General features: G+C 41.3%; 1 protein-coding gene and 1 pseudogene across 1 annotated transcript; both read right to left on the bottom strand.

Moving 5' to 3' along the window:
- Positions 1 to 11465: 11465 nt before the first annotated feature.
- On the bottom strand, positions 11466 to 21856 carry slc17a9b (solute carrier family 17 member 9b). Its single transcript, XM_020608152.1, has 13 exons — positions 20847 to 21856; positions 20041 to 20238; positions 19097 to 19236; positions 18147 to 18246; positions 17840 to 17970; positions 17612 to 17708; positions 16676 to 16772; positions 15378 to 15465; positions 15247 to 15281; positions 13823 to 13938; positions 12373 to 12428; positions 12213 to 12242; positions 11466 to 11860 (listed from the first exon to the last, which is right to left on the bottom strand). Exons 1-13 carry the CDS (start codon positions 20978 to 20980, stop codon positions 11682 to 11684), a joined length of 1401 nt encoding a protein of 466 aa, XP_020463808.1. The 5' UTR covers positions 20981 to 21856; the 3' UTR covers positions 11466 to 11681.
- Positions 21857 to 22354: 498 nt separating this feature from the next.
- The window catches only part of LOC109964629 (glucose-induced degradation protein 8 homolog), a 5593-nt pseudogene continuing 2782 nt past the window's right edge, over positions 22355 to 25165 (bottom strand).

Below are 25165 nucleotides of genomic sequence, written 5' to 3'. Positions count from 1 at the left end.
ATGGCTCCCCTGCAGGGACAGGGTGCATAGGCAGAGAACTTTCCCTCTAATGAGAGTTTTAGATGCAGTTGGAGTTAATGTTCCTCAGCCACCCACTGGACATTAATCGCCCTGCAGCCTGTGCTCAGTTCAAATTGCTAATCTGCACCCATTGCTGCCCACAAATCCACGTTCAAACACACGGTTCAAGAAAAGTCCTCAGAATGTTTTTATATACCCCCAAATTTTGGAAGATTCTGAATCAGAATCAGCTTTATTGGCCGGGTGTGTTGGACACATGAGGATTTTGACTCCGGTACAGTGACTCTCAATGTGTTTGTACAATGCTCTTCCATAAGACGAGTAGACAAGTAAACAAGATAAGACTGAGAGAACAGAAAAGAAAGACAGAAAGAAAAAGAATGTACAAAAGAAATTACGTGCTTATAAATGTAGAAAAATATATACACATAATTGTGTGATACAATTATAACACAACATACAAGCAGTGGACACGACAAGCTCCGAAAAAAGAAGAAAAACCATAAGTATTATAGGTTGACATGATTTCCAGTTAGTCTTAAAACTATAATGCGGTACCTACAGTATGTCAGCTGTCCATAAGAGAGCTCTTCCTGATGCATTTCCAGTGGAAGAGATGGGATGTTCTCAGTCTTACACCCTGAAGTTCAGCCAAAGCTCAGTTCAGAATGTACAGTATGGTAACTGTACCATGTTGAGGGATCTTACTATAACTAAAATGACCACCTTTTGCTGATATTAACTTTATTTAAACACTGGAAAGAAAGGACAGTGGATTTTGTCCCCCACTAAAAACATTGGAAGCATGCTGTCAAGGAGCCTCTTAGTGGCCACTATGAATACAATGAATGATAACAACAATGGCTTTATTTGATGAAATATAAAATTTGGTTTGTAAAAGGTCTTTTGATGCACAGTTATTTGTTATTATCCACACAAAGGCCGTGAACCTCATATTTTGAAAGCTTTGATTTTTGGTGACATAACTTTAGAAAACCACGGGAAGTTTACAAAACACTATGAAGAAACTCTGTTACATACGTATATCACCGGTGTGTCAACATGCATTTGATTGTCTCTGAATCTATTAATTTCATCTGCCATGACTGCATTTTTTTTGCAAAGTGCAACACCTCCCCCCAAATACTGTAAAGACAAACCACATTAATACCAAACCTCTCCCTCCTTTTGTCTCATCAGCATCCAGCTCCTCTTCTGTCAGTCACCCCGGTGCCCTAAAACTGTCCTAAATGACTTAGTCTGCAGGGTGACAGTCCTCCAGAGAGGCTGGTGAGTGAGGACGATCTCTGTGTGCTGTAAGGGGATTGCTGTAATTACTGGGATCTGTGCACCGTATTTATCTTTTCAAGGGATGGGTGATCCTGCCATAAAAAGCCCAACATTTGGCAGTTAACTAATGCACACCATTAGATTGATTGTGCTGGGTTTGTGTTTGTGTATGTGTATGTGTGTGTGTGTGTGTGTGTGTGCGTATGTGTGCCCCATATTTCCCTAGTGCCGTCATGCCCTGTGATGTGTGTTAAATAATGCTTGGTTGCTCTCTGTAATCCTGATTAAATGAGGGTTAATGTGTGTCTATTATATCTTTTGATAGACTCTCCAAATGTGACCTTCCACTACGAAAGAGTTTGTACAAATGAACCAGTTTATGAGAGCTGATTAGACAGACTGAGACCGAGTGAGCCCAAGCAAAGGTATCAGGTTCAGGTTTATTACTCTCATGATATTTCACAATCTGAGAACAAGAAACAGAGTGAGTGACATTTTAAAATAAAATAAATAAAAAATCATTATATGATATGCTCTTTTTATTGAACATGAACCTCAGCAGCTTTCAAAATCTGACATTAGGAGTAAAATAAAAGGGAGAAAATAATGAAAGAAAATGAAATTATCACTCTTCTTGGATGTGGCAGAGAAACAAACAGATTGACCACGCTCTTCTTTCCAAAATCCTCCCCCGTGCAGGCAACATGTTCCTCACGTCCATCTTGGCTGTTTTTTCAGATATTTGGTGTCAGTGTGTGTGTCTCTGTGTGTGTGTGTGTGCGGGTTGTGAAGACGGAGGCTGCACCAGGCTGTCCAGCCTACACACAAACCGTCCCGTCGTTAAATCACCTTACTGTTCCATCCACCATCCACTGCCCTGAGCATGTTTTTCATTTGATGTGTGTTTTGGTCGGAATGAAAGACACATGGGGAGAGGAGAGTGAAAATAAAATTGCAGGGCCATCGAGAGAGGATGCGTAAACATTAGATGTCAAAGTAACTTTGTTGTCTTGACAATAATCGGTCTAACTTTTGCCATCTTTGTCATTTCAGTCTTTCTAGCACACGCAGACACACGCTCACTCCTTTAATTTCTCTTCTCCATCCCCTTTCTCCCACTTGTTTCTTATTAATTTTTATGTATCTGACCTTGAAAATATATTACAGTAATTATCTGATTTTACAATGCCATTAAATGTCACAGAAGTCCAGAGTTATGGTACAATACAATAAAAAGGTTTTGAGCCAGAAGGATGTTAACTTAATACTGAACCAGTCAGTAACAAACTGTCTGCTATGGTTCTATGCCAGTTTTATACTCTCAACATCACCAATGTTTTTATTAACTCAATTTTAGGTTAAAATGTCTCTCTCCATGATGTGTCACGATAAATATATTTCACGGTACAGAGTAGAATCTGCTTAACTTTCAAAACTAAAACATAAAGTTTGTTAAATTATTAAGCATGCTATTGGAACCTGTTTTATATTTAGCCTTATATTCTTAGCATAGCTCCCCATGATGGACAAAACTCACATTTCCTATCTTCACTTTTGTATTCGGACAACTATGTATTCCACCAGAAATCAGATTTAAAAAGTATTATATTTAGATTCTCCTCATTTTCCCGGATCCTGGCCGGCAATAGTGTTATTTACTGTGGCTCTGACTGAGGCACTTTTGGGAGCAGTTCAAATTCAAAGCTGTGCCAATCTACTCATTCCTTTTTTGTCTTTTTTTTCACCCCACCCCCACCCCCCCTCCATCTCCCTCTATTCCTCTCACTCACTTTTCACTGATTTCTATGTACCTCTGTCCCAGTAGATGGAGATGTGAAATATTTAAACGCACTTTGTTGTTTGGGGACAATGCAGATGGGCCATTGCCTCACAAACCCCAGTGTATGCAAATCTCCATACAAAGCAGCCCAGGATGTTTTCAATATAACACTAGTGCCTCAGGCCCTGTTTTAATCCCTCTTTACCCACAGCCAATGCACTGTTTCATCCAGTCAAATGCCTTAAGCGCTATGTCAACTTGGACATCTGGCCACATAACTGAACCAAAAAAAAAAAAGAAGTGTGCATGTGTATTAGGAAGGGAGTGTATTTTAGAAGGAGAGATGATGAGGAAGAAAGGAAGGTGATACAGTGCATGCTGTTGCACTGAAATATCTAGAGATAAAATTATCAGTGGCACCATTAGTGGCAGAGCACATCAAAGCACCAGGCGTAGTTGGCTCTGAGGTGGATTCTTCACCCTCCAAACCAGGGGAAACAGGTGCCAGTGTTGCTTTCTTCATTGTCTCTTAACTTGTTTTGCTGTTTTCTCACTTGTTTTTATCACCCCCCCCCACCCTCTAGGAATAAGCAACCACAAGCACACATAGAAGTACACACATGCATATGCGTGCACAGATGCACAAACACACACAATCACATACACAAATGTGGCACGATAACACACTCATGCTGCCTACAGACTCTCTGGTCAGAACTCTGATTTCTGTCGTTGTGACATCTGAAGGGTGCTACAGCACAGCCAGACACCTGGACCCACATGGTATCCTTCACTACTGTGTTCGTGTGTGTGTGCGTGTGTGTGTGTGTGTGTGCGTGTGAGGCTTTGTGTACGTGCTAGGTGTGCATTAGATGTGGGGGAAGGTGCAATAGAAAGCACCATCTCCTGAGGGTAGCTCATCAGCTTTTCCTGGATGGACCACAGGTTCAGATGCTTGTGGCAATGTTACATGTCCTCACTGACCTACATGATACAGGATACACATGTACACATGTGCACCACATACCTTCATGCAAACACATGTGCGTATAGTGCAAGATTCTCATGGGAGTCTTATTTGATCATACAAATCCTAGTCAGTGTTTATGAGGATCAGGCAGTTTATTTCTCATTTCTAATTACCTGATCTCTTAGGGATGAAGGCTGTCAGGGGGGAAAATTTGCAAACAACAACAGTATATAGAAATAGACTTTTACTAATAGAAATTTATCAGTATTTTTACCCTTAACTCCTTACATTGCTTTGAACACAATTTAAACTCATTTTGTTTTCTTGAGTAAGACCCATTGACTTCTAATTTATCTTGTAACTGATGTGTTTGGACGATGTTAAATACCTGCGTTTTGTTATTTACAGCTTATTAAAACCATATTGATGAAAGTACAGCATTGTCCAGTGCTTAAACCATGAAGATTGTTGATGGAAAATACGGTTTTAAGCATCTTTGTCTTGAATAGTGGATATATTTGTTTGCTGAGTTTCATCATATTGTAAAAACATATTCAGATTATGAGTAGCCACTATATATTGCAGCTCTGTAAGCATATTCCTGTTGCACTGTGTTTGGAACTGGCATGAGAAAGACTGCCTGCAGCTTGTGTGATGGTCTGTGGATATGTGTAGATGTGGAATGGGGGGCCTCGTGTGTGCATGTGTACTTAAACCTCAGGCCATGACAGTGTGTCTGTCTGTATGTGTATTTTTAATGTGTATGTGGTTGAATGTGTGTGTTGTGTGTGTGTGTGTTGTTGTGTGTGTGGTATGGAAGAAAGATTTTAGGTGAGTACAGAAGACAAACCTGTCAGTTTCACAGCTGGTTTCTCTGGCTGCAGGGCTCGTGCCGGAGCAGGGTGACACTCAGCATCACAGCACCACAGCACAGCGCCCCAGGTAAGCACACCATCATATACTGTAGGCGGATACACACACAGATCTTGGTTGGCTGCCCTCACCCGTAAGACCAAGAGACCAGTGAAATACACCACCTGGGCAAGTCATCATATTTTGTCAAAGATTTTTTTTCTTCTTTTTTGGCTCGATGGAAGTGTGAACAACATCACAGACCAGATTGCCTGGCAAAGGACTGACCATCATGTTGTAAGGAAAGGGTGGGGGGGAGGTTGAGAGGAACACGCAGTGAGAGAAATAACAAGAGAAAAGTGTAATTTAAGACGAGAATGGCTTTCTTCTTATTAGCTTTGCTGAAGAATGGAGTTGGGTTGTCTCCCTGCATCATTAGCCACAGTCGCTCGATCGCGACTATCGCAGTTGCTCCTGACGAATTACTGATGATAGAAGTTGACGTGGACTATTAGCTGGATGGTCTCTTCCTGCCCACCAAGAGATGGTGTTCCCATCCTTTGGTCTCATTTCAAGACTCACTTCATAGTGTGTTCCCCAGCGGAGAGGACTCTGTGGGGAAAGAGCCTTAGGCAGTCCCTCCTCCGCACCAAAGCAACCCCCCCCCCCACACACACACACATGCACACACCATCCCCACACATCTCTGTCTCCAACTAAGATGGAAATGATGACAATTTCTTCAGGGTATTAAGAGGACAATGGCCTTTCTAGATGTTTTCATATTAAGTACAGTTTACATGCAAAAAGCACATCAAGGTAAAAAAAAGGTTGGGCATATTCATCTGCAATGTGCAATATTAAAGTGATAATTATGATTCTACAGAGAGGTAATGAGCAGCCGAACACAGGAATATTCAGAAAAATAAAGAACCACGTTGTGAATTCTGTTGACATTTGGGGGAGAAAGACCCAAAGTGAGGTCAATTATTAAAATAAAGTAAACATGTTGGCAGGAGAAATGAAACTGTGTTTTGACTGCTGCTGTCAAGGGAGGTTCCCCCATCTAAGGTTTACAGAGTAAATGATTATGCCTTAGTGATTCTGTCCCGGATATATGTGTGTGTGTTGAATGTGTGCACTCACCAATCAACTTCTGCTAAATACTAATTACCGAATACTTAGTATGGATGCCCTTTCTATTGGGTCCCTTTAGTATAAACATTCATTATGACTCTTTTTCTCCTTTGTAGTTCCATCATCATTATTCCATCACATCCCCTGAGGAGCGAGACAGAGCCAAGGCCGGGGCCGGGGCCGGACAAGGCTGGGGGAGAAAACACTGTAGAACCAGAGCGCCAGGACCTGGAAATACACACAAGTGATATTTGTGTGTGGAGATCAAAAAGCATTTACCTTTAGATGTTTCCCTGATATGAATATTCAACATCCTTATTGAAATCTAATTTGGGTCTCCTTGTCTCAGGGGTTTTTCATCAGTGCCTGTTGCCTGAGGCCACTGCTGATTGACAGCCAAACTTTAGAAAAGAGCAAGCAGGAAAAAAGGGGAGATCTGGTGGTGTTGGAGATGTGAAGCTAGGGAGAGCTGGAACAGATGAGTGGAGGGGTACTGAGGGGGGTGGGGTATTTAACCTGCTTATGTGCATGCACAAACAGAATGCTACAGATTATTGTGAATGTGTGAATATAATAAACAGAACAGAGCATTTCTTCATTTCAATTTTTTACAGTATCTCCCTCTAATTTTGTTAATATATACTGGAGCATTCATTATTTCTCATGTGTAAAAATTAGGAATGCACTGATTAGTCACTTAATCAATAAAACAAAAGCCTGCCAAATATTCTCTGATTTCAGCTTCTCCAATAAGATCATTTCTGCTTTGCTCTTTTGGATATCACTGAAAACTTAATGTCTTTGGGTTTTGGACTGTTGCTCAGGTAAAACAAACATTTTAAAGATGTCACATTGGACTCTAGAAGACTTTGATGGATATTTTTCACCATTTTCTGATATTTTACAGACCAGGTGATGAATTGATTCATTGAAAACACAATAAACAGATGGATCAATAATTAAATGAAATGGTTAGTTGAAATTCTAGAGCTGTACATCTACTATAAGTGATAGTTTGTACATTTATTTTAATGTACAGCAAAGTCTTGATTTATCCTTGTTACGTTTTATTCATAATCAATCATATACGGATTCCAGTCATACCAATGAATTTGTTTAGGTGTTTAATTCAATTCTGCATATGTCTGCATATCACTCTGTCTAGTATAAAATTAGCTGGAACAGTTAGTCAATTCATTAATTAATTGTTTGCTCCACAGAAAACAAATCAGCGGCTTATTTTTAAAGCAAAAACACTAAACATTTTGTTGTTCCAGCTGCTCGGTTTTGAGAATTTCTTGCTTGTCTTTTGCTTAACAAAGTAGTAAAATAACTATCCTTCTGGACTGCAAAAAACAAATTGGCATGCTTACTACTCTAACATTTTACTGACCAAACTGTCAATCAAGACAATAATGAGCAGATTAGCAGATTAAGCAATAATGTAAATATTTGTTAGCATCAACAACATTTTGTCGAATAAAGCGAATTCATAGACTAGTATGTTTTTTTTTTTTGTTGTTGTTGTTTTTTAACCAAGAATACAGGCATTATAGAGTTCACATTTAATAAAAATACTTTAAATGATTAGGGGTGAATTAGAATGATTTGCTATATTTACACAGTAGTGAGACTATTTTTGTTCTCTTCTTGCCTTAAAACTAAACATCTGATGCTCTCTGACAAAGGCACAGCACCATATTGTTTTCTAAAATTATACTTTTAAATATTTGTTCAGTTACTTGTCTCTGTTTCTGACTAAGGACCTGTGAACTCCATGCTCATTGATTTGGCAAAAAAAAAAAAAAAAAGAAACAACACACCTCTCAGTGTGTCTACAGGGGACAGTTGATCTGCAATGATGGAGTGCATTTGTGCTTGTGTTTTTCTGGCTTATATAATAACAAATATTAGAGGCTGGAAGCAGCCTGAGCTGCATTTCTCCTGGTGAGACTGAAAACAGAGTGCTGTAAAGAACAAATTAAACCAAACATCACTGTGGAGCCTATACATGCTGACATTACTGCAGTGTTATGTTCATAAAGAACTGTGAGTGTTTGATATTACTTTGTTTTTTAAAAAATGATTCCTATTGCTGGTGGGTCTGAATTAAGACAGCCCAAACATGTGTGTACGCACACACAGCACATGCAAACCAACACTGTCCTCATCTGGCCAGTGGGTTAAGCATGGTTTAATGTTATTATTGCACAGGTGTGGGTCTTGTCCCTCAGGGTTCCATTAAAACGATGCCCCTCTCAGTGGTGGCTCCATTTGCTCTTTAGATTTAACATAGGCCATATGTCTAGCAGGAGGCAAACAGCTGATGGGGTTTAATTGACAGAAATCAACATATTTGGTTGTGTGTGTGTGTGTGTACGTATGTGTTACTGTATGTGTGTATCAGTGAGCTAATGGTAGATCCTATAAAGGGTCAAATCAGAAAGGAAAAGAAAAATGGAGGCCAATGGGGAAGAGATGCAGTGGCACAAAGAGATGTTAACAGCAATGAAAGAAGAGAAGTTCATAATAAAGATAGAGAAAACTGTTGCAGACTCAAAACACAGTTTAACATTGACCGACATGACCCCGCACATCAATGTGTAAACATGATTCCTTCATTTCGGAGCTAACATTCTTGTTAGCTGCTAACACTGCTGTGTACATAGTGTAGGCATCATGTTTCATCTAGCTTCACAGAAATACTATCCGTGACTGCAGTCGTATCATGTAAAATTACCTGTGTCAGAGAGCTGATCTGGGCTCAGGGGGGGACCCAAAGCAAATGAGAGTGCATACACTGCTGAGCCCTCAAACTCAATAAAGCGGTGCAAGACACTGAAATAATGAGATCTGCCATACCAAACCACTTTATGCTCATTTAACGGAAATATTTCTTGGATACATTTTGAAAACTAGAATGGTTAAAAGCACCTGGAGGGATAACCCAAAGTTAGGCTAACAGGCACAATGCAATTAGCACATAAAACCTGTCAATGGCTCTCAATATCACAACCCTCTAAGGACTGGAAGTCTTACAAAGCCTCCTGATCTATTACTACAAAGTGATTAATCCTCCCCACACAATGACCAGCCTCTATATTATTCGGTAACCCTTGATGGCAGTTTAGCTTTGCCATAATTAGCATTCAGATCAGGGACTGGAGCGAAAGCCCCTCCACCAGAGAGGAAGGACGGGATGAAATGGCGAATGAAATGTCATTAACTTGATGTTAATTACTAATTAACGGGACAATTTCATTTACATGTATCTCTGGCTCTGATGGGTCCTGCCTTTACTGGGTTACTCTTACCGGCCGACAAGCTGGGGGAGGGTTTATCTCCCCTCCCCTCTACACTCCCCTTCCAGTGTTTCATCACTGCTAATTAAATAGTGAGCAACTCATCATAATTATGTCTACTTTTACACCATTTTCTGTCACTGAAAGCACTCCAATAAGTGCCTGACCACCTCTTTAACACCACGGCTGGTTTTTGTATGAACTGTACATTAAAAGCCAAATTCATTGCCAGCACCCACCCTCCACTGACTTCTGACTTATTACTTTCACTCACTTGTGACCCCCCCCCTTCTTTTCTTTGCCACACAGCAGCCACAAGCCATCCGTCTCCATGGCAACCTGAGCCATTCAGTCCCATGAGAAGGAGTGGGTTGGGTTGACTAGCGTCTGGCCGATCACACGTGGGCAGTGCCAGCTAGCCAACATGGCACACGGCATCCTGCCATATGGTGCCACCACATACGTCCTGCTGGCCCGGACTCGTGATCTGGGCCTGTAAGTGAGCTGCTCGTGTGAACAGGACAAACGTGCACTACTGAGGCTGAGAAACTGTCAGTTTAATAGTAGAAATCATTTCATCCTTTACCTCTGTGTATAGGTTTATGAAAATGCTTTCCATGTAATGGTGGGTAATATTTGCTAGAAGCTGAAAGTCATCCAGATAAAAGCCACAGAAAAGTCTTCCACTCCCCCTTCTAAGTATTTGGAGGCTAGATGGCACCATGCTCTTTCATTACTGATACTGTACTGCCTCTCTGTGGCACTATACAGGAAATACATTCAGATAGTGCAGCATATTGAAACAACTTCACTGTTGACAAAATATAGTTTTATTTAAAATTTATACGTTGAATAAAGCATAATTTAAAAGCATTGGAAATACTTCATTTTCTCACGAGTGTTTTAGTTGTAATCATACATACTCTCTCAAAAACTATTTGTCAGAAGGCTTTCAGACTCCTGGAGTGAGAGATGTTGTATGTTGGTGGTCAGAACTCCAGCTATTTATGTGCACATTTACATTTTCAGCACAGCAAAAGAAGAAAAGGGACAAGCAATGAAGGCAGTTGTAAATAAAGCACATCTGCTGAGCTCGGCTAGATATGTCAGGAATATGTGGCATTGGCGGAAAGTCGAAAACAAAAAGCTGAAAGCTTTTTCTAACACAAAATAGCTCCTTTGCCTGCCGTGGATTGAAATGAAACTGTGTGAATCCTCAGGGGGGAGATACCTCTGCACGGTTAGTATCGCAAAAACTGTCAGTGTTGGATGTTACTCCTGGCTCAGACTGGACAGCGCAGGTCAGAAGAGAAGAAAAAGTGAAGACACTAGACTTACAGAAAGAGGTCTGTTGGCTTTTCCATACTGTTTGTCATCAAACTGAATAGAATTTTTTTCTTTAAAAAAAAAACTTTTTTAAATGAACAGAAATCATTAAACCCTAAAAATATAAGTAACCAAAATAATTAAGTAAGGTATTTGTATTACATGAAATTGCACTGAAAGAAAATCAAAATAGTTAAAAACCTTTGGTTTTCCTACTTGCATCATAAGCTCACAGAATGCATTCACTCAAATCCTAAAGCTTTCCATGACCCCCCCCCCCCAAACCAAAAACTGCAACAATAAGATGAGCTTGTAACCATGGAGATGGGAACCACAGAAGGCAAATTGTACAGGACATTAGAGCGCCTGCCAAGTAATTAGCGACTGGGTAATGAGGTGTCACTCAGACAGTTCTCTGGGCGATGGGTGAGTGGGGCCTACTAATGAAAGACTTCAGGTATGAAAGGCTGGGCTCTCCCTGCGTCAACCCCCCCCAACCCCCATGGTAAGAAAATACCACTTTGGTCTGTCACAGCTGTCAGAGAGCTCCTGAGACTAACATCTGTCACATTCACAGCTCCCTCAACACACACACGCAAAGTGAGATACTGCTGTCAGGTGACAATCTCTGACTTTTCTAGTCCTAAGTAACAGATTGTGCAACAAATAACCAGCAGACCAGCAACTGTTTAATCACCACACACTGCACAAGCTGGGACCTGGAGGTAGTGTACACTTTCCTCATTCCACTTCCTCCATGAACACAGCACCCCCTAACGCAGCTATGGTTTTTGGGGAGTGCTCTACCTCCTACTGTTGTGCGCTTTTCAGTAACTGCTGCTGTACTTCCACTACCAGACCCATAGCCAATCAAATTTTCTCAGATGTTATATCCAGGTGGTTTCCATGTGCTTCTTGTTAGTTCTCTGGTGTGGATAACGTCCTTGCTGCCCAAGGTCACATTTCCCTTGGGAATAAACTTCTGGTCCCTCTGAATGATGCTTCAGATGTGGATGTTGTAGTGGCGAACTTTACTAGAGTCAATGTCGACCCGGCGGGCCTCAGCAAAACACAGGAAGGTGAAAAGGCCCAGCAGGTTGACTGTGGTGATGAGGGCAAACACAGACGCCCACGAGCCTGTGACTTCGATGAGATACCCCGAGAAATACACCATTAAGACGCCTGCAAAGGAACACACACAGCATATTAGCACAAAGGCAAAAACAAAGCAGACACTATATTCCATGTAGTCATTCAGTTCAGATCTCCACAGAGAAAATGACACAGACCATTCACTGTCAGCCTCTGTTGCCTGTATTATTCATCAGACACAAACTAAACCATGGTCCCTTGATGAAATATGCATGGCACATAGAAGTCAGCATGACTGACAGGAGACTTGTCAGCTCAAAATTTAAATTTAGAGTGAATAAATTGTCACTTGGTGGATTTTAAATGCAAAACCAATCATTTAACAGCTGCTGATAAAAGATTAATCACATATTTCTTCTCGGTCTCTCTGCCATAAACTCACCTGAGAAAGCACCACATGTATTCATAACACCTGTAAAAGAAACACATCATCGAAAATGTGAGGTTTAAATAATTATCAGTTAACTGTTTAAAGGTTTCATATTTACCATTATTTTATAGAATGTTTTAAGGAAGTTTAGACACAATTTTTAAAAACTTACCAAACAAAGCTCCAGCACAGGATGGAGCAAGATCTTGTACATTTACAGATACACCACTGTAAAAGATATACATCATTAACTGTTTCTTATAAACTGAGCCAGGATAAAAACAACAAATCAGCCAGACAAATAACAGTCATACTATATGATAAAATAAGTATAAATAAAGCATGCCATCATCTGTTGCATAATTTGTACTAATCAAGTCGGGAACCTGAATGAGAAAAAGCATTTTCTTTCTTTAGCTCATTAAAAGAGTTTCGCTGTGGCTCTGGAGGGACCTGACCACAACCAACAGCTGGAGACTTTTATTTTATTTTTTATCATTCTTTTGAAAATGGTCTTTTTTTGTATTTGTGAAACACAGTAGCTGACCTCCAAGTTTGTGATTTATAATATCATTTTATTATTTATTTAATATTTTAAATGTTGGAGGAAAAAAAAAAAAAAAAAAAAAAAAAAAACAGCAAATTTTAAGCCTATTTCCTCAAACGTGTGATTATGTGTCGATTCCACATCCACTGTTCTGCTGTGTAAATACCCAGTAGCCCATAGAAAAAGCACGGTTTACTTTCTTTTGCTAAAAACACTGCTTTTGGAAATGGCCTTATTAAGAATGTAAGCACACAATCACCACATTTTTAGCAGGCATTACATTTTACAGGGCAAATAAAGGATAATAATTTAAAGGTTCCCTATGTAGTTTTAAAGCAAAGACTGCAAAAACACAACGTTAAACAGCACACCAAACTTTTTAACTGCAGGTCTAATATCAGCCGAGCTGCATGAGCCACATCATATCTTGTTCTCTGGAAAAGATGGTGAGATATTTACTACTATGTGGTGCTCTCTGCATTGTGATGGAAATTAATGTAATGTCATCACCATTAGGGAGCACACAAAACTGACACACTGACCTGTAGGAGCCATTTATAATGTCAAGTTTAACTGTGTGCAAGTCACTATGGAGACCAGTAGGTGTCACTATTTTCAGGGGTTAGATGCAATATGCTGTTGGTAGGAACCATCAGTCGGGTGGCAGGTGTTCCTAGATGGAGGACGCAAGCGGTTTTTGATCGCAGCACTCTGCTCCACTCCATGCTTTACAACACCACTCCACGTATGATGATGTGCCAATGAATGTGTTGGATTTATGGAACCATGGTGGTCTGATGTTATGAACACCATGTATGTTAAGTTTAGGCTTTTCCGCTACACTGACCCTTGGGGAACCCGACATTTAAATCTAAAACTAGAATTACCACTTTGTTGGGGTATGCCTCCAACAACCAATCAAATTCATGGAAATGGGACAGACATGATGTCACTGTGACCACCAAAATCTACTTCATCATCCTTGTGTCCAAGTGCAACAATCACAGCTACGAGCATAAGAAACGTTGTTTTCAGGGGCAGTGACAGAATGTGAGGACAGTGTAGGTGCCAGTACCTGTGACTGAAGGTGATGAGGCCCATGGTGGCGGACACAAATGCTACAGCCCAGGGAAAGGTGGGGTTGCCACATAGAAGAAGGGTAAACACACTGGACACACCCATGGAGAAAAACTAAGAGAGAAATATATGCACACCAAACCACATAAAAACAATATCTTCATTATGTGAAAGTGTAAAGAGGAAAGAGAACATTCACACTGTATGTGAGTGGAAGGAAATCTACAGTAAACGAAACAAAATAATGAAGCAACTGTCAAATATTGTACCTGCATTAACTTCCTCACAGAGGCTGTATCGAAGCCTGAAGGGGATCAAGACAGAAATTACAGCAGGAAAATTTTATCACTGCTTTATCAATAATAAACTAGATTTAAAAAGAATTCCTCGGTTTCTCTACCTTGGCTGATGAGATGGTCGGACAGGCAGCCGCTGAGGAGGGATGAGGGAATGGCAACGAACCAAGGAATGACGTTAAACACCCAGCCCTAGAGGGACAATGCATTTTGTTTTCTGAGCTGAATGAACTTTACCAGAAACGGCGCATTCGATCATTTTGTTATAGTGGGTTGGTTTTTTTAGCCACACTGTCAGTGGGACTCAGTGGATGGAAATATTGCTTGGTCACTTTGGTCCAGAATAAATATCATATTATCTAATGGACTGTTATCAAGACATTTCATACAAACATTCATGCCTAAAAGATGAAACCTATTGACAGTGGTGATCCTGTGACTTTTCCTTTACCACCAGCATCCATGCCTGTTTTTTACAACAACTACAGGATGGACTGCCAAGAAATATGAAATATAAGATTTCCACAGCTGGACTCTGAATTTTCAGAATTACAATGAAAACCAAGTGGATATTCTACAGACATTTTAGTTCCCATAAGTTGTATCAGACCCTGTTTAGACTTGGTTTTAAAATGTGCATATATGTAATTTGAAAGCTTTTGTTAACATTAAGAATTAAGGAAGCAGCTATTATGTTCTTTTGTTTTAATTGTAACAGACCGGGGTGGGTTTAAATAAGTTTGACTTCTTCCCATTCCGTTTTCAAGTGCAACAATCACAGCTACAACAACAAGCATAAGAAATGTTGTTTTCAGGGGCAGTGACAGAATACGAGAACACTGTAGGTGCCAGTATCTGTGACTGAAGGTGGTGAGGCCCATGGTGGTGGACACAAATGCTACAGCTCAGGGAAAGGTGGGGTTGTTACATAGAAGAAGGGTAAACGCACTGGACACACCCATGGAGAAAAACTAAGAGAGAAATGTATGCACACCAAACCACATAAAAACAATATCTTCATTATGTGAAAGTGTAAAGAGGAAAGAGAACATTCACACTGTATGTGAGTGGAAGGAAATCTACAGTAAACGAAACAAAATAATGAAGCAACTGTCAAATATTGTACCTGCATCAACTTCCTCACGGAGGCTGTATCGAAGCCTGAAGGGGATCAAGACAGAAATTACAGCAGGAAAATTTTATCACTGCTTTATCAATAATAAACTAGATTTAAAAAGAATTCCTCGGTTTCTCTACCTTGGCTGATGAGATGGTCGGACAGGCAGCCGCTGAGGAGGGATGAGGGAATGGCAACGAACCAAGGAATGACGTTAAACACCCAGCCCTAGAGGGACAATGCATTTTGTTTTCTGAGCTGAATGAACTTTACCAGAAATAGAGCATTGGGTCATTTTGTTATACTGGGTTGGTTTTTTTAGCCACACTGTCAGTGGATGGAAATACTGCTTGGTCACTTTGATCCAGAATAAATATCGTATTATCTAATGGACTGTTATCAAGACATTTCATACAAATATTCATGCCCAAAAGGATGAAACCTAGTGACGGTGGTTGTTAGGGTTATTCTATCATAAACAAAATGGACTGAGTAGACCGAGGCCGATTTTCTTTATATAAGGATTTTAATATTTGCAGCAAGGGAGCACTCAATACATACAATTCAGTTGCATGAAAGCAATGCTCAGAGAGGCAGTCTTTGTTGAGCCTATTTATACAGTCAAGTTGGTACTGTGGCAGCTCCTGCTAATTGTCAGGAATTCCAGCTCTGTTAATCAGTTTCTGTCACGTGTTGATGTTGCCCGACAGAGCTGGGTGCAGTTACCAACTCTCCTGCATACTTGTGGTCTGGTATTTTTGTGAACTATGTGGATCAGATCAAGCAAAAATACATCATCTGCTCTAAACCAAAACACCTGCATGTACAAAAGTATAACATCTTCTTGAGCATTCGAACAAGCCACAACAAAGCATTTCCCCCAACAGTGGTGATCCTGTGACTTTTCCTTTACCACCAGCATCCATGTCTGTTTTTTAGTGAAATGTCTCAACAACTACAGGATGGACTTGGCAGATCAACATGTTTATTTTTCCAGTGAAAACCAGGTGGATGTTCTACAGACATTTTAGTTGCCAGAAGATGTTTCAGACCCTGTTCAGACTTGGTTTTAAAATGCATCCTGGGCAATCAGACCACAAGTGGCTAAATACAAGAATAAACAACCACCAAGACAGATCCAATCACTGAAACCACTTGCTGAGGTGGTCTGGGATGCACTTGACCACATACTCTATCTTGGTGGACATGGTAAATGTTGTTACAGTGATACCAGCACATCAGCTCGATGCTGTCAGCATGTTGCACTGCTATGCCTACAACCTCACAGGGCTGCTGGGACTGCTCTAATCTTGTTAAATAAACAAATGTCAGGTCTTTCTTGATTTAACCCTCATGGCTGTTTTGCTTTAATCATTGTTCCTGTAGCCTTTGTGTCAAATATGTGGTCAAAAGGTGGATGAAAGGGTACTGCAGTTACCTTGGCATCTGTGAAAGTGTCTTTAAAGAATGTTGGCAGCCATGACAAAAGAGTGAAGAAAGTGCTCGCTGCGCAAAGGTGCGTAACAATCACAGCACTGTTCAAGGAAACAAAAAGAGACAAACAGTGAAAAAAAAAGTGCATCGCAACTACATTTACACACGCCAAAGGTTGTTGCTAACATAGATATTGTCCTGTCTTTTTGAACACTGTCTGATGGGTTTGATGAAGCTTGTGCATGTGCTACTTGTTCAACATTGATGGTTTTCCCAAGTCATATCTGTGTTAAGGCAAGTAGCATGTGGTTGAAAGAATCATTGGTATGTGAGTATTTGTGAGACCATACTGTAGCTATCATCTAATCTGTTACCCTCAAGGTGGAAGTGGAGCATATCAGCTGCATTACAAATGTACGTTTCTAGGCCGTAGGAAGCGACTCAAAGGACATGATAGAACTCAGTACCACAGACATGAAGAGACATCTGAGGCAACCAGAGATTTACTGTTCTCAAACCTGGTACATATAAACAGCTGAATCAGAGTCCACAGAAACAGCTGCATTACAGAAACGTCCCTACTTTCTAAATTATGATCTGCCAAGACACAGATGTTTTTATTTTTTTTAAACTATTCTTCAAATTTCTTATTTCCTAGATCAGCTGTGATCTCATATTTCCATGGTTACAAAACACATACACTAAGCCAGCATTCTGGGGCTCTGGATGATGCATAAAGCGACAGGATCATGGTAGAATTTCCTGACTCAAACTCGGTAGGACAGCCAAACCTACAGCTGCCCATTCATATACATATGAGAACAAACACACACCTACGCATATGGACAAAGAAGCTACTGCACATAGCCACAAAATACACACAAAGGCTTGTGCAAGCACTCACACCTAATCTTGTTCACTCCCTTTATCTTTATCTCACCAGACTGCAGGTTGTTTGAAGAGCCGTAACCAATGCCTTTTGGTCAGTTTGGACTGGGGTCCAGTGCTTCCCAAGGACTCAAGGGTAATGATAGGGCCTACAAAAAAAGGCAAACACAGTCACATGGGCATACAACAGGACAATGACTCCAGTTATACAACTAGGCAGCTACAAGATAAGAGCATGCACTGACACTAATACTGTTGGCACATTAAAAGCCTCCCTTGCCTTCTCCTTTGAGTAGATATTTCCACATACAGTAGGCCCACAGGACTGAGAGGAGACCAGACACATAGAAAACACTCTCCCAGCCATACAGGTCCAACATAAGGGAGCCAGCCCCTCCGATCACTAAAGTGCTGAAAAACATGGTCACAAGACAAGACCAATCACACCAGCACAACATAGTAACATACTGGATTGGGCACATAAAAATCCTGAGAGGAACATGAAAACAAACATACATCAGGCTCCACATATGAAACACTCATCTGTTTTCCACAATTTCCTGTTAATTGCCCAACACCTGACTCACCCAAGGTAGGAGCCACTACCCACAGTGCTCATGAGGAAGCCTCTCTCACTTTCCACCACCTTTTGGGAGCACAGACTTGCCAGAGAAGGGTAATGAACTCCTTAGATCAAGACAGAAAACATAATCAGCCAGTGTTTATGTAGAAAGAAATCCCAGGAATAATTTCATGAGCAACAGAATATGATTTTTTTTAACACCTCATTGCACAGAACAAGAGATCTGGAGATTTTTTTGAGTAATATGAATAGTGTAGAACATGCTTAAGCAGGTACTGAATTGTTTGATATCCATAAATGGTAGCAACTGTGCTTTGTAACAAGGGTTTCCTGCCAACCGTCATTTAAAGCCACTCGTAAATCGCCCTCACCAATGACAAATACTCACTCCGATCCTTGAACAAAGTAATTAAATGAAAAGCAAAGCTGCTACAAAACAAACATTACATGATGCCATACCAGTCACTAACTGAGGTCTATTAAAGTGACACTACACAGGAGCTGCACTAGCTGTGGGCTACAAATAAAAGTGAAAAGGAGCAAACAACATATTACAGTTTAACAAAATGTTCTCAATTGTATTTTGTGGTTTTTCTAGTGGACGCCTACAAGTCACACCTGTTTTAGTACTTAAATGGCTTAAATAAAAGGAGTCTCAGAGGCCAGTAAGTGACAAATGATAAACTTTGGGTCATAGAAAAAGGCTAAAACTCACTCAAAGGACTTTAATATGTACAGTATATGTGTGCATCCATTATGAGTGCCTTCATCTAATTCCCTAACACAGACAGCAGATCTTTAAATAAGCTAATTAAATTCTCTGTCCAGTTCCTGAAACAAGAGTACACCCATTGTTCAAGGTCTGGAAGAAGCACGGACCCTTAAAAGAATTGTTTCACCTCACTGACTTATAGTCATCTCAAGATGCAATTGATCATAAGCCATCCAGCTCACCTTGCAACAGGCCCACGAGGAAACGGGCCAGTGTCATCGAGAGGACAGGCTGGGAACAGAAGTGGGCTAGGATGGGGGTGAAGGCTGTCATCGACCCCCAGGCTACTGCAGACAACAGGAGGACCTTCTCACCTCCAATCCTGAGGACACACAGTACAGACAGTCTATGTCATTCTTTCAAAAAAAAACAAAAAAAAAACACCTTATCTTTGACTAAATTTGTTAGACATATTGTAAGAATAGAATTAGGCACTGAAGATGCTTTGTAAGGGCAGCACCAGGGGGGTGGGCTGGTAAGTGGTTAATGCTGTCACCCCACAGCAAGAAGGCTCTGGGTTCGAGCCTGGGCCGACCCAGTGCCTTTCTGTGTGGAGTTTGTGTGTTCTCCCTGTGTCCGTGTGGGTTCTCTCTGGGTACTCCGGCTTCCTCTCACAGTCCATAGACATGCACCTTAGTGACAGACTGGTCACCTGACCAGGCTGTACCCTCCCTCTCACCCAATGTCAGCAGAGATTACCCCCCCACCCGTGAACCTCTTCATGATAAGCAGTATAGATAAAAGGATGGATGTATGTTTGGCAATATACCTACTGACAGACTAAGCATTTTGAGGAATAATTTTACACTACTAACTTTGGGGTGGCTGTTTATGATGCTGTGAGCCCACAAGAGTTAACATCATGACAACAGAAAGAAAGCATTTATTTGCTAAATTATCTGGCCAGACTGAGGAAACACAACTGGGCCATTTGCATCACTCGCTGCCAGTACAGCTCTCATGCAAATGACACCGACAATCAGGAAGCTAAAACAAGTGTGAACTGAAAGCCTTACTGTCAGATACTGATACTGTTAGAATGCCTATCCCAGCAGACATCTGGGTAAACATAAGGCAATAAGACAACTCATTACTTTCTCACAGGTTGAGTTCAGATATTTCCTACCGGTCGCTGACGTAGCCTCCAGGCACTTGGGTGAAGCAGTAGCCCCAGAAGAAGCTGCCCAGCACCATGCCAGTCTCCCTCTTGCTCCAGCTGAACTGCTCTGCCATGCTGACAGCACAGATGGGCATGGCCACACGGGAGCAGTATAGGAGGCATGCCCCGAGCAGCAGGACCACCGTCCATATCCTCGCCACTGGCCTGCACACAGGGAGAATGGATTGAGTTATTTGAGTATGGTCGCACAAAGGCACCATCTGGGACAAACTCTGGACTTTAAACCAGTTGATAGGGGATGGTAAACACTGTACAGCATCTAACTATGGCTGGAAATGACTGCTCCCAGTTTGGTTGGCTACTAACTACAGCACAAGCTACAGTGGCTTCTAATTCATACAAGCCACTTCTGGTTTGGGTATAAATGCAATGTCCCCAAAAGTAAGACAATTGCTATGAGAGTATGGTGTCAGAAGAATTAAACTATATTTTAAAACAATTCCTTTTTCATTTCAGCGCTACAACCTGCAGTACTTCCTTATTTACAATTCATGAGTCAATTACAGCTACATCATAAATGTATGAACCACGAAACGCCATAGATGATATGTATCCTCTCACAGATATAAAGGCAACATTACTTTACTAAAAGTACGAGTTGCTGAAAAGCTTTGATCTTGATTTGGATTATTGGGACCCTCTGGGCTGATTAGTAAACCTGTGGAGTTACTAAATCATGACCATGAAAAACAACAATCACTGCTGAATGTGTGTCTGGGTGGAAAACGAAGTTGAACGCGGTAAAATGTTACCTTGACCAGGTGGTGTTGTGTTCAGGCCAGTTCTTATGACATCCAGGGAGTCCGGGCTTGTCCGACGGAGGATTTTCCTTGTGACAGACCAACTCTGGATTATAGCTCTTGCCGTATTTTTGAACAACTGCCATTCAACGCGAGGTAATTGCAGCCACCTTCCAATCGCTTCGGGTTGTTTAGTTACTTTCAATCTCTTTCCTCTTTAACTTGACTTGACTTTCTGGTCGATCAATCAGAAAAGTGACGTTAAACGCTTAGGGAGAAATCTAACGTTCTCATAAAGCATCCGCGTAATCATGTCTCGAGTCAACGTCAAGTCTATCACCTGAAAAGACCGGACGAGGACGATGTGCAGGATGGAGATTGCTTTTCTCGATTCCTTTGGGAGGAGTAATCCACGTGTCAGTTTTTCTTTCTAACCTCCTCCAGCCGGGCACGCAGTTCGTGTTCTGATCGGTAGGGTAAAGCAGGAAGTGATTTGACGCTAGTATCGTCCAAAGCGGCTCCAGCTAATGTTATCTAGTCAGCCGTATCACCCACTTCATTATCATCCAAATGGCCAGATAGACGCCTCTGGCTCCAGGCCCTTTCCAGTCATGTTGGCGCAGTAGCCTCTAGAAAATGTTGCTAACCGAAGCGGGTCGCCTGTGGGAGCATCTCCGGACCTGACCTTGCCGGATGAAGACGCGGTGGTGCCCGTGTCGAGAGGCTGAGGTGGATGTGAGGCTGTGGGGCAGAGATATGTGCAGTGCCCACAGGCCCTACTGTCCGTCTACCTCTCGCTATTTGAATTAGCAGGAAATCGTTATATCCCTGCATGCAACGCAACTTTTAGCGGCTGTCTTCTAGTCTGTGGTGATGGAGTGAAGTAGTAGGTCGCACCCAAGACTCGTGTTAAAGTATCACTTCATTTTAATTGTACATTTTATGTAAGTTAAAGTACAGAAGCATGTACGGATTATAAGAAAACGGACCCTCGGCCGTGTGTGCACAGACCAGACTGTAGGCTACTTGACATTGACTAGGCTTACATGATTTTGTAGTCGTTTTAAACTCTCTTTGGGATCATTTCACAGCTTTTGTGTCATTTTTTTTAACTGAGCCCAGTGAATTTTGAATAATTAATATAAACAGTCCCTTCAAAAAGAGACACTGACCCACGGGGTCCCTGACTGCTCAGGTACCGGGCCCAGTGCCCTAGAGGCCCAGCCAAATATTGAGAAAACGTGAATGTACGTTGGTTTTTCTATTAATAGTGGTGTAATTTACTTCCATAAAATGCTGCTGCGCTTTAAAATTTCCAGAATTTAGAAACATCCATCCATGATCTATACCGCTTATCCTGAACAGGGTCGCTGACATGAACCTGAAACCTTCTTGCTGTGACGTCACACATATGTCATACTGCCCAATTTAAAAACATTCCAAGCTTTGAAGTCTGTTATGACTTGCCCTGTTTAAAAAAAATCATTTTTATTGCAAAATAATATACCAGGGGAAAAAAAGCACATCAAATCTTGCAAATGAGATACTTATTCCATACATGTAAACAGTCCATCTATATAAAGGCCTCCATGTCTGTGGACACAGAGTTATCCATTCACATCTTATAATATCACTTGTGATATTTTATAACATTAAGAAAAAAAGGCTACCTTTAAACTTGCACAGTCACAGTATGCTGCAAAGTTTAGTGTCAGGAATCTTGGCATGTCATACCTGCAAACTGCCACCATGATGCAGAGCTTGAAAGTTGAACTTTTCTTTGTTCTCTGAATCTTTTTACAACATTTTAAGTAATAATATGATACAAATCTAATTTTTCATAGTCACAGTAGCTTGAAACATTCAAAGTATCTTCCTTCAGCTCTTGTCCATAGAATACTAGCTAAAAGACTACTAGCTCAAATATATATGTCTTTTGTGTGAGTTTACTTGAAGCAGTGCATACTGAGCCAACCATGTTCCCTGAATATCAAACCCTCCTATGTGGTCTCACACAAAGTGGCAGCCTAATTTAGGCTTCATTCACACCCTCTTATGTCAACAACTTTCCCTGCCAACAGACAGAAAAACTAGTGTAACTGAAAGATACAAATTTTACATAAACAAATATGCAAATTATAATAAAGTAATATAATGGTCTGTATGTTTTTTAGTGTGAGAAGTCATTTTAAAATGGCATCAATCCAGTTTGCACATTTAAAGTATCAAAAGCAACCCTTGCAAAAAAGGAAAAGGCTGTACTCTATGAGTCAATTTGCTGGGGTATAAATGTGTCCAGCATGTAATGCTGTGGTATCTTTTCACTCTGGGTCCTTATTTTGGGTCCTCAATGGTTCTCTTGCTGAGGTCTGTCTTTTTAGGATACTTTACTTTCTTTTGGTCAAGTTCATTTTGAGCCCATAGCAGCAGCTTCAGCACCTTGGCCAGCTTGGGTGTTGACTCTGTTTTCATAGTCTAACACACACTGATTCATTTCACTCCACACCTGAAAGATGCAGGTGTAGCGGAATGATTTCGTCACATCCGTGTTGAGGTACTCTGTGTTGTGATTAACCCGGCTGGAGACAATCTTTCAGCTACAAATGTCTTTATTGCTGGTACAGAAGAAAATATAACAGAACAGCCATTGCAACAAATTATTTGGGTTATGGCAAATGGAATTATAACTCCGCTACATTCCCCTCCACTGATCTCCACTTGCCATAACAAACCCACAGACAGACAATCAGAAACCAAAACATACAACACGGAGCAAAAACATACCAGGAATGTGGAACAAGAATCCAAAAAGAAGAAAATGCACACAATGGACAGCATTAGAAAAAGTAAGAGATCCAGGAAATCCGGTCAGAGACCATCCGCAAAGGATTAGGATGCGAGAGGGTAGCAAATCCTATCAACACCCCTAGGTAAACATGCCCAACTACATGTTAAAGTACCAGGACCCACAACAAAACATACTGTCCGATTCAAGCCCATCAGACTATATCCACACCCTAGGAGGCGTTCATAGTGTGTCAAGGGGGCAAATCCGGTCATTTCGTGTACAGTGGCATTATAGGAAAATGTGAGATTTCAGCAGTTGAGGCCACCTGTGCTTAGCCTTAGGCGGAAGAGCTCTGATCATGTTGCCAAGAGTTCGGTTGAATCTCTCAACAGCTCCGCTGCCCATCGGGTGATAGGGCGTCGTATGAGACTTTTGAACACCCACCAGCAACTTGAAGCATCTCAGCAATCAAACTGCTCTCAAAACGAAGTAAAGCACACGACACAGACTGGGGTCAGAGCGTTGCATGGTGATCAACTTGTCTTTAGTCAAAGGACGAATGTCACTGAAGGTGGATGGCCTGCAATTTCATCCAGTGTTTCAGTAACCAGGTCTTCAGCGTTAGCCAGCAGCTGTGGTTTGGTTACTGTGACACTTTGTTTAGTATATGCATAAAGGATATTGAGGCCATGGACTCCTGAATCCTCCCAAAGTCAGGAAAGGCTTCTGGCAGGAAAAATAAGATTGAGACAGGTCTGTTACTGGTGACTAGTGTGGTGATTTTTAAAAAGTCTGAGACCTCATCCATAAACCTGGTTGGGACAGGCAGATTTCCTATCATCAGCCTAGAGAAGATGGGTATTGGTGGCCTTGATAAGGAGTTTTATGACATCTTCCTGAGAGCCTTCGCCTCCTGAGTCTTCCCTCCAGACATAGTAGAATGGATCGGTGAGGGCCATGCTTTCTGTCTGTCTGTCCCAGCATCACTTATTCATTTGTTTGTGCCTGCTCTTCCACTTGCTGCAAGTCAGATGATCATTTCATAAGATTGTGTGTGTGGTGAGGACACTTTCTCACTTTGTTATCCATGTCCTAAGTTATTGAAAATCTTGCTTATTTGTATGTCTAAAGGTTTTATTTAAAGAAGGATTTCTACAGCCAGATATGTACATATCAAATGTACAGAAGTTAATCAACCTTGGGGGACGAGTTTTTTTTTTTTTTTTCTTTTTAAGCCTTTCACCAGCAGTGAGGGTCAGTTTATCATCTACTGGTTCAACAAGGAATATAATCACCTTTATTTAGCCAAGTATGTTACACACAAGGAATTTGTTTCTGGTACAGAACCGAGGCAGCCATCTGCGTCACCAACTCACACCGATGGCTCTATCCATTGGGGGAAACTTGGGGGTTCGGTGTCTTGTCTGAGGACACTTCGACATGTGGACCGCAGACACCGTAATTCAAACCCCCGCCCCTCCGGTTGGGAGACGACCGCTCTACCCACTGAGCCACAGTTGCCCTACAGTGGCTGCCCCTGGTG

This window comes from Monopterus albus, unplaced genomic scaffold (genome assembly GCF_001952655.1).
Source record: "Monopterus albus unplaced genomic scaffold, M_albus_1.0 scaffold91.1, whole genome shotgun sequence".
NCBI lineage: Eukaryota > Metazoa > Chordata > Actinopteri > Synbranchiformes > Synbranchidae > Monopterus > Monopterus albus.
The sequence above is the reverse complement of the archived record's forward strand: the minus strand, read 5'-3'. Positions and strand labels throughout refer to the sequence as shown.

What these genes read in the sequence shown, in the direction of transcription:
- slc17a9b (XM_020608152.1), bottom strand. Translation starts at nt 20,980, where the DNA reads ATGGCAGTTGTTCAAAAATACGGCAAGAGCTATAATCCAGAGTTGGTC. An exon ending in CACAACACCACCTGGTCAAG is followed by an intron (nt 20,239 to 20,846) that starts GTAACATTTTAC and finishes CCCTGTGTGCAG; the next exon opens with GCCAGTGGCGAGGATATGGA. An exon ending in CCTCGTGGGCCTGTTGCAAG is followed by an intron (nt 18,247 to 19,096) that starts GTGAGCTGGATG and finishes TCTTGATCTAAG; the next exon opens with GAGTTCATTACCCTTCTCTG.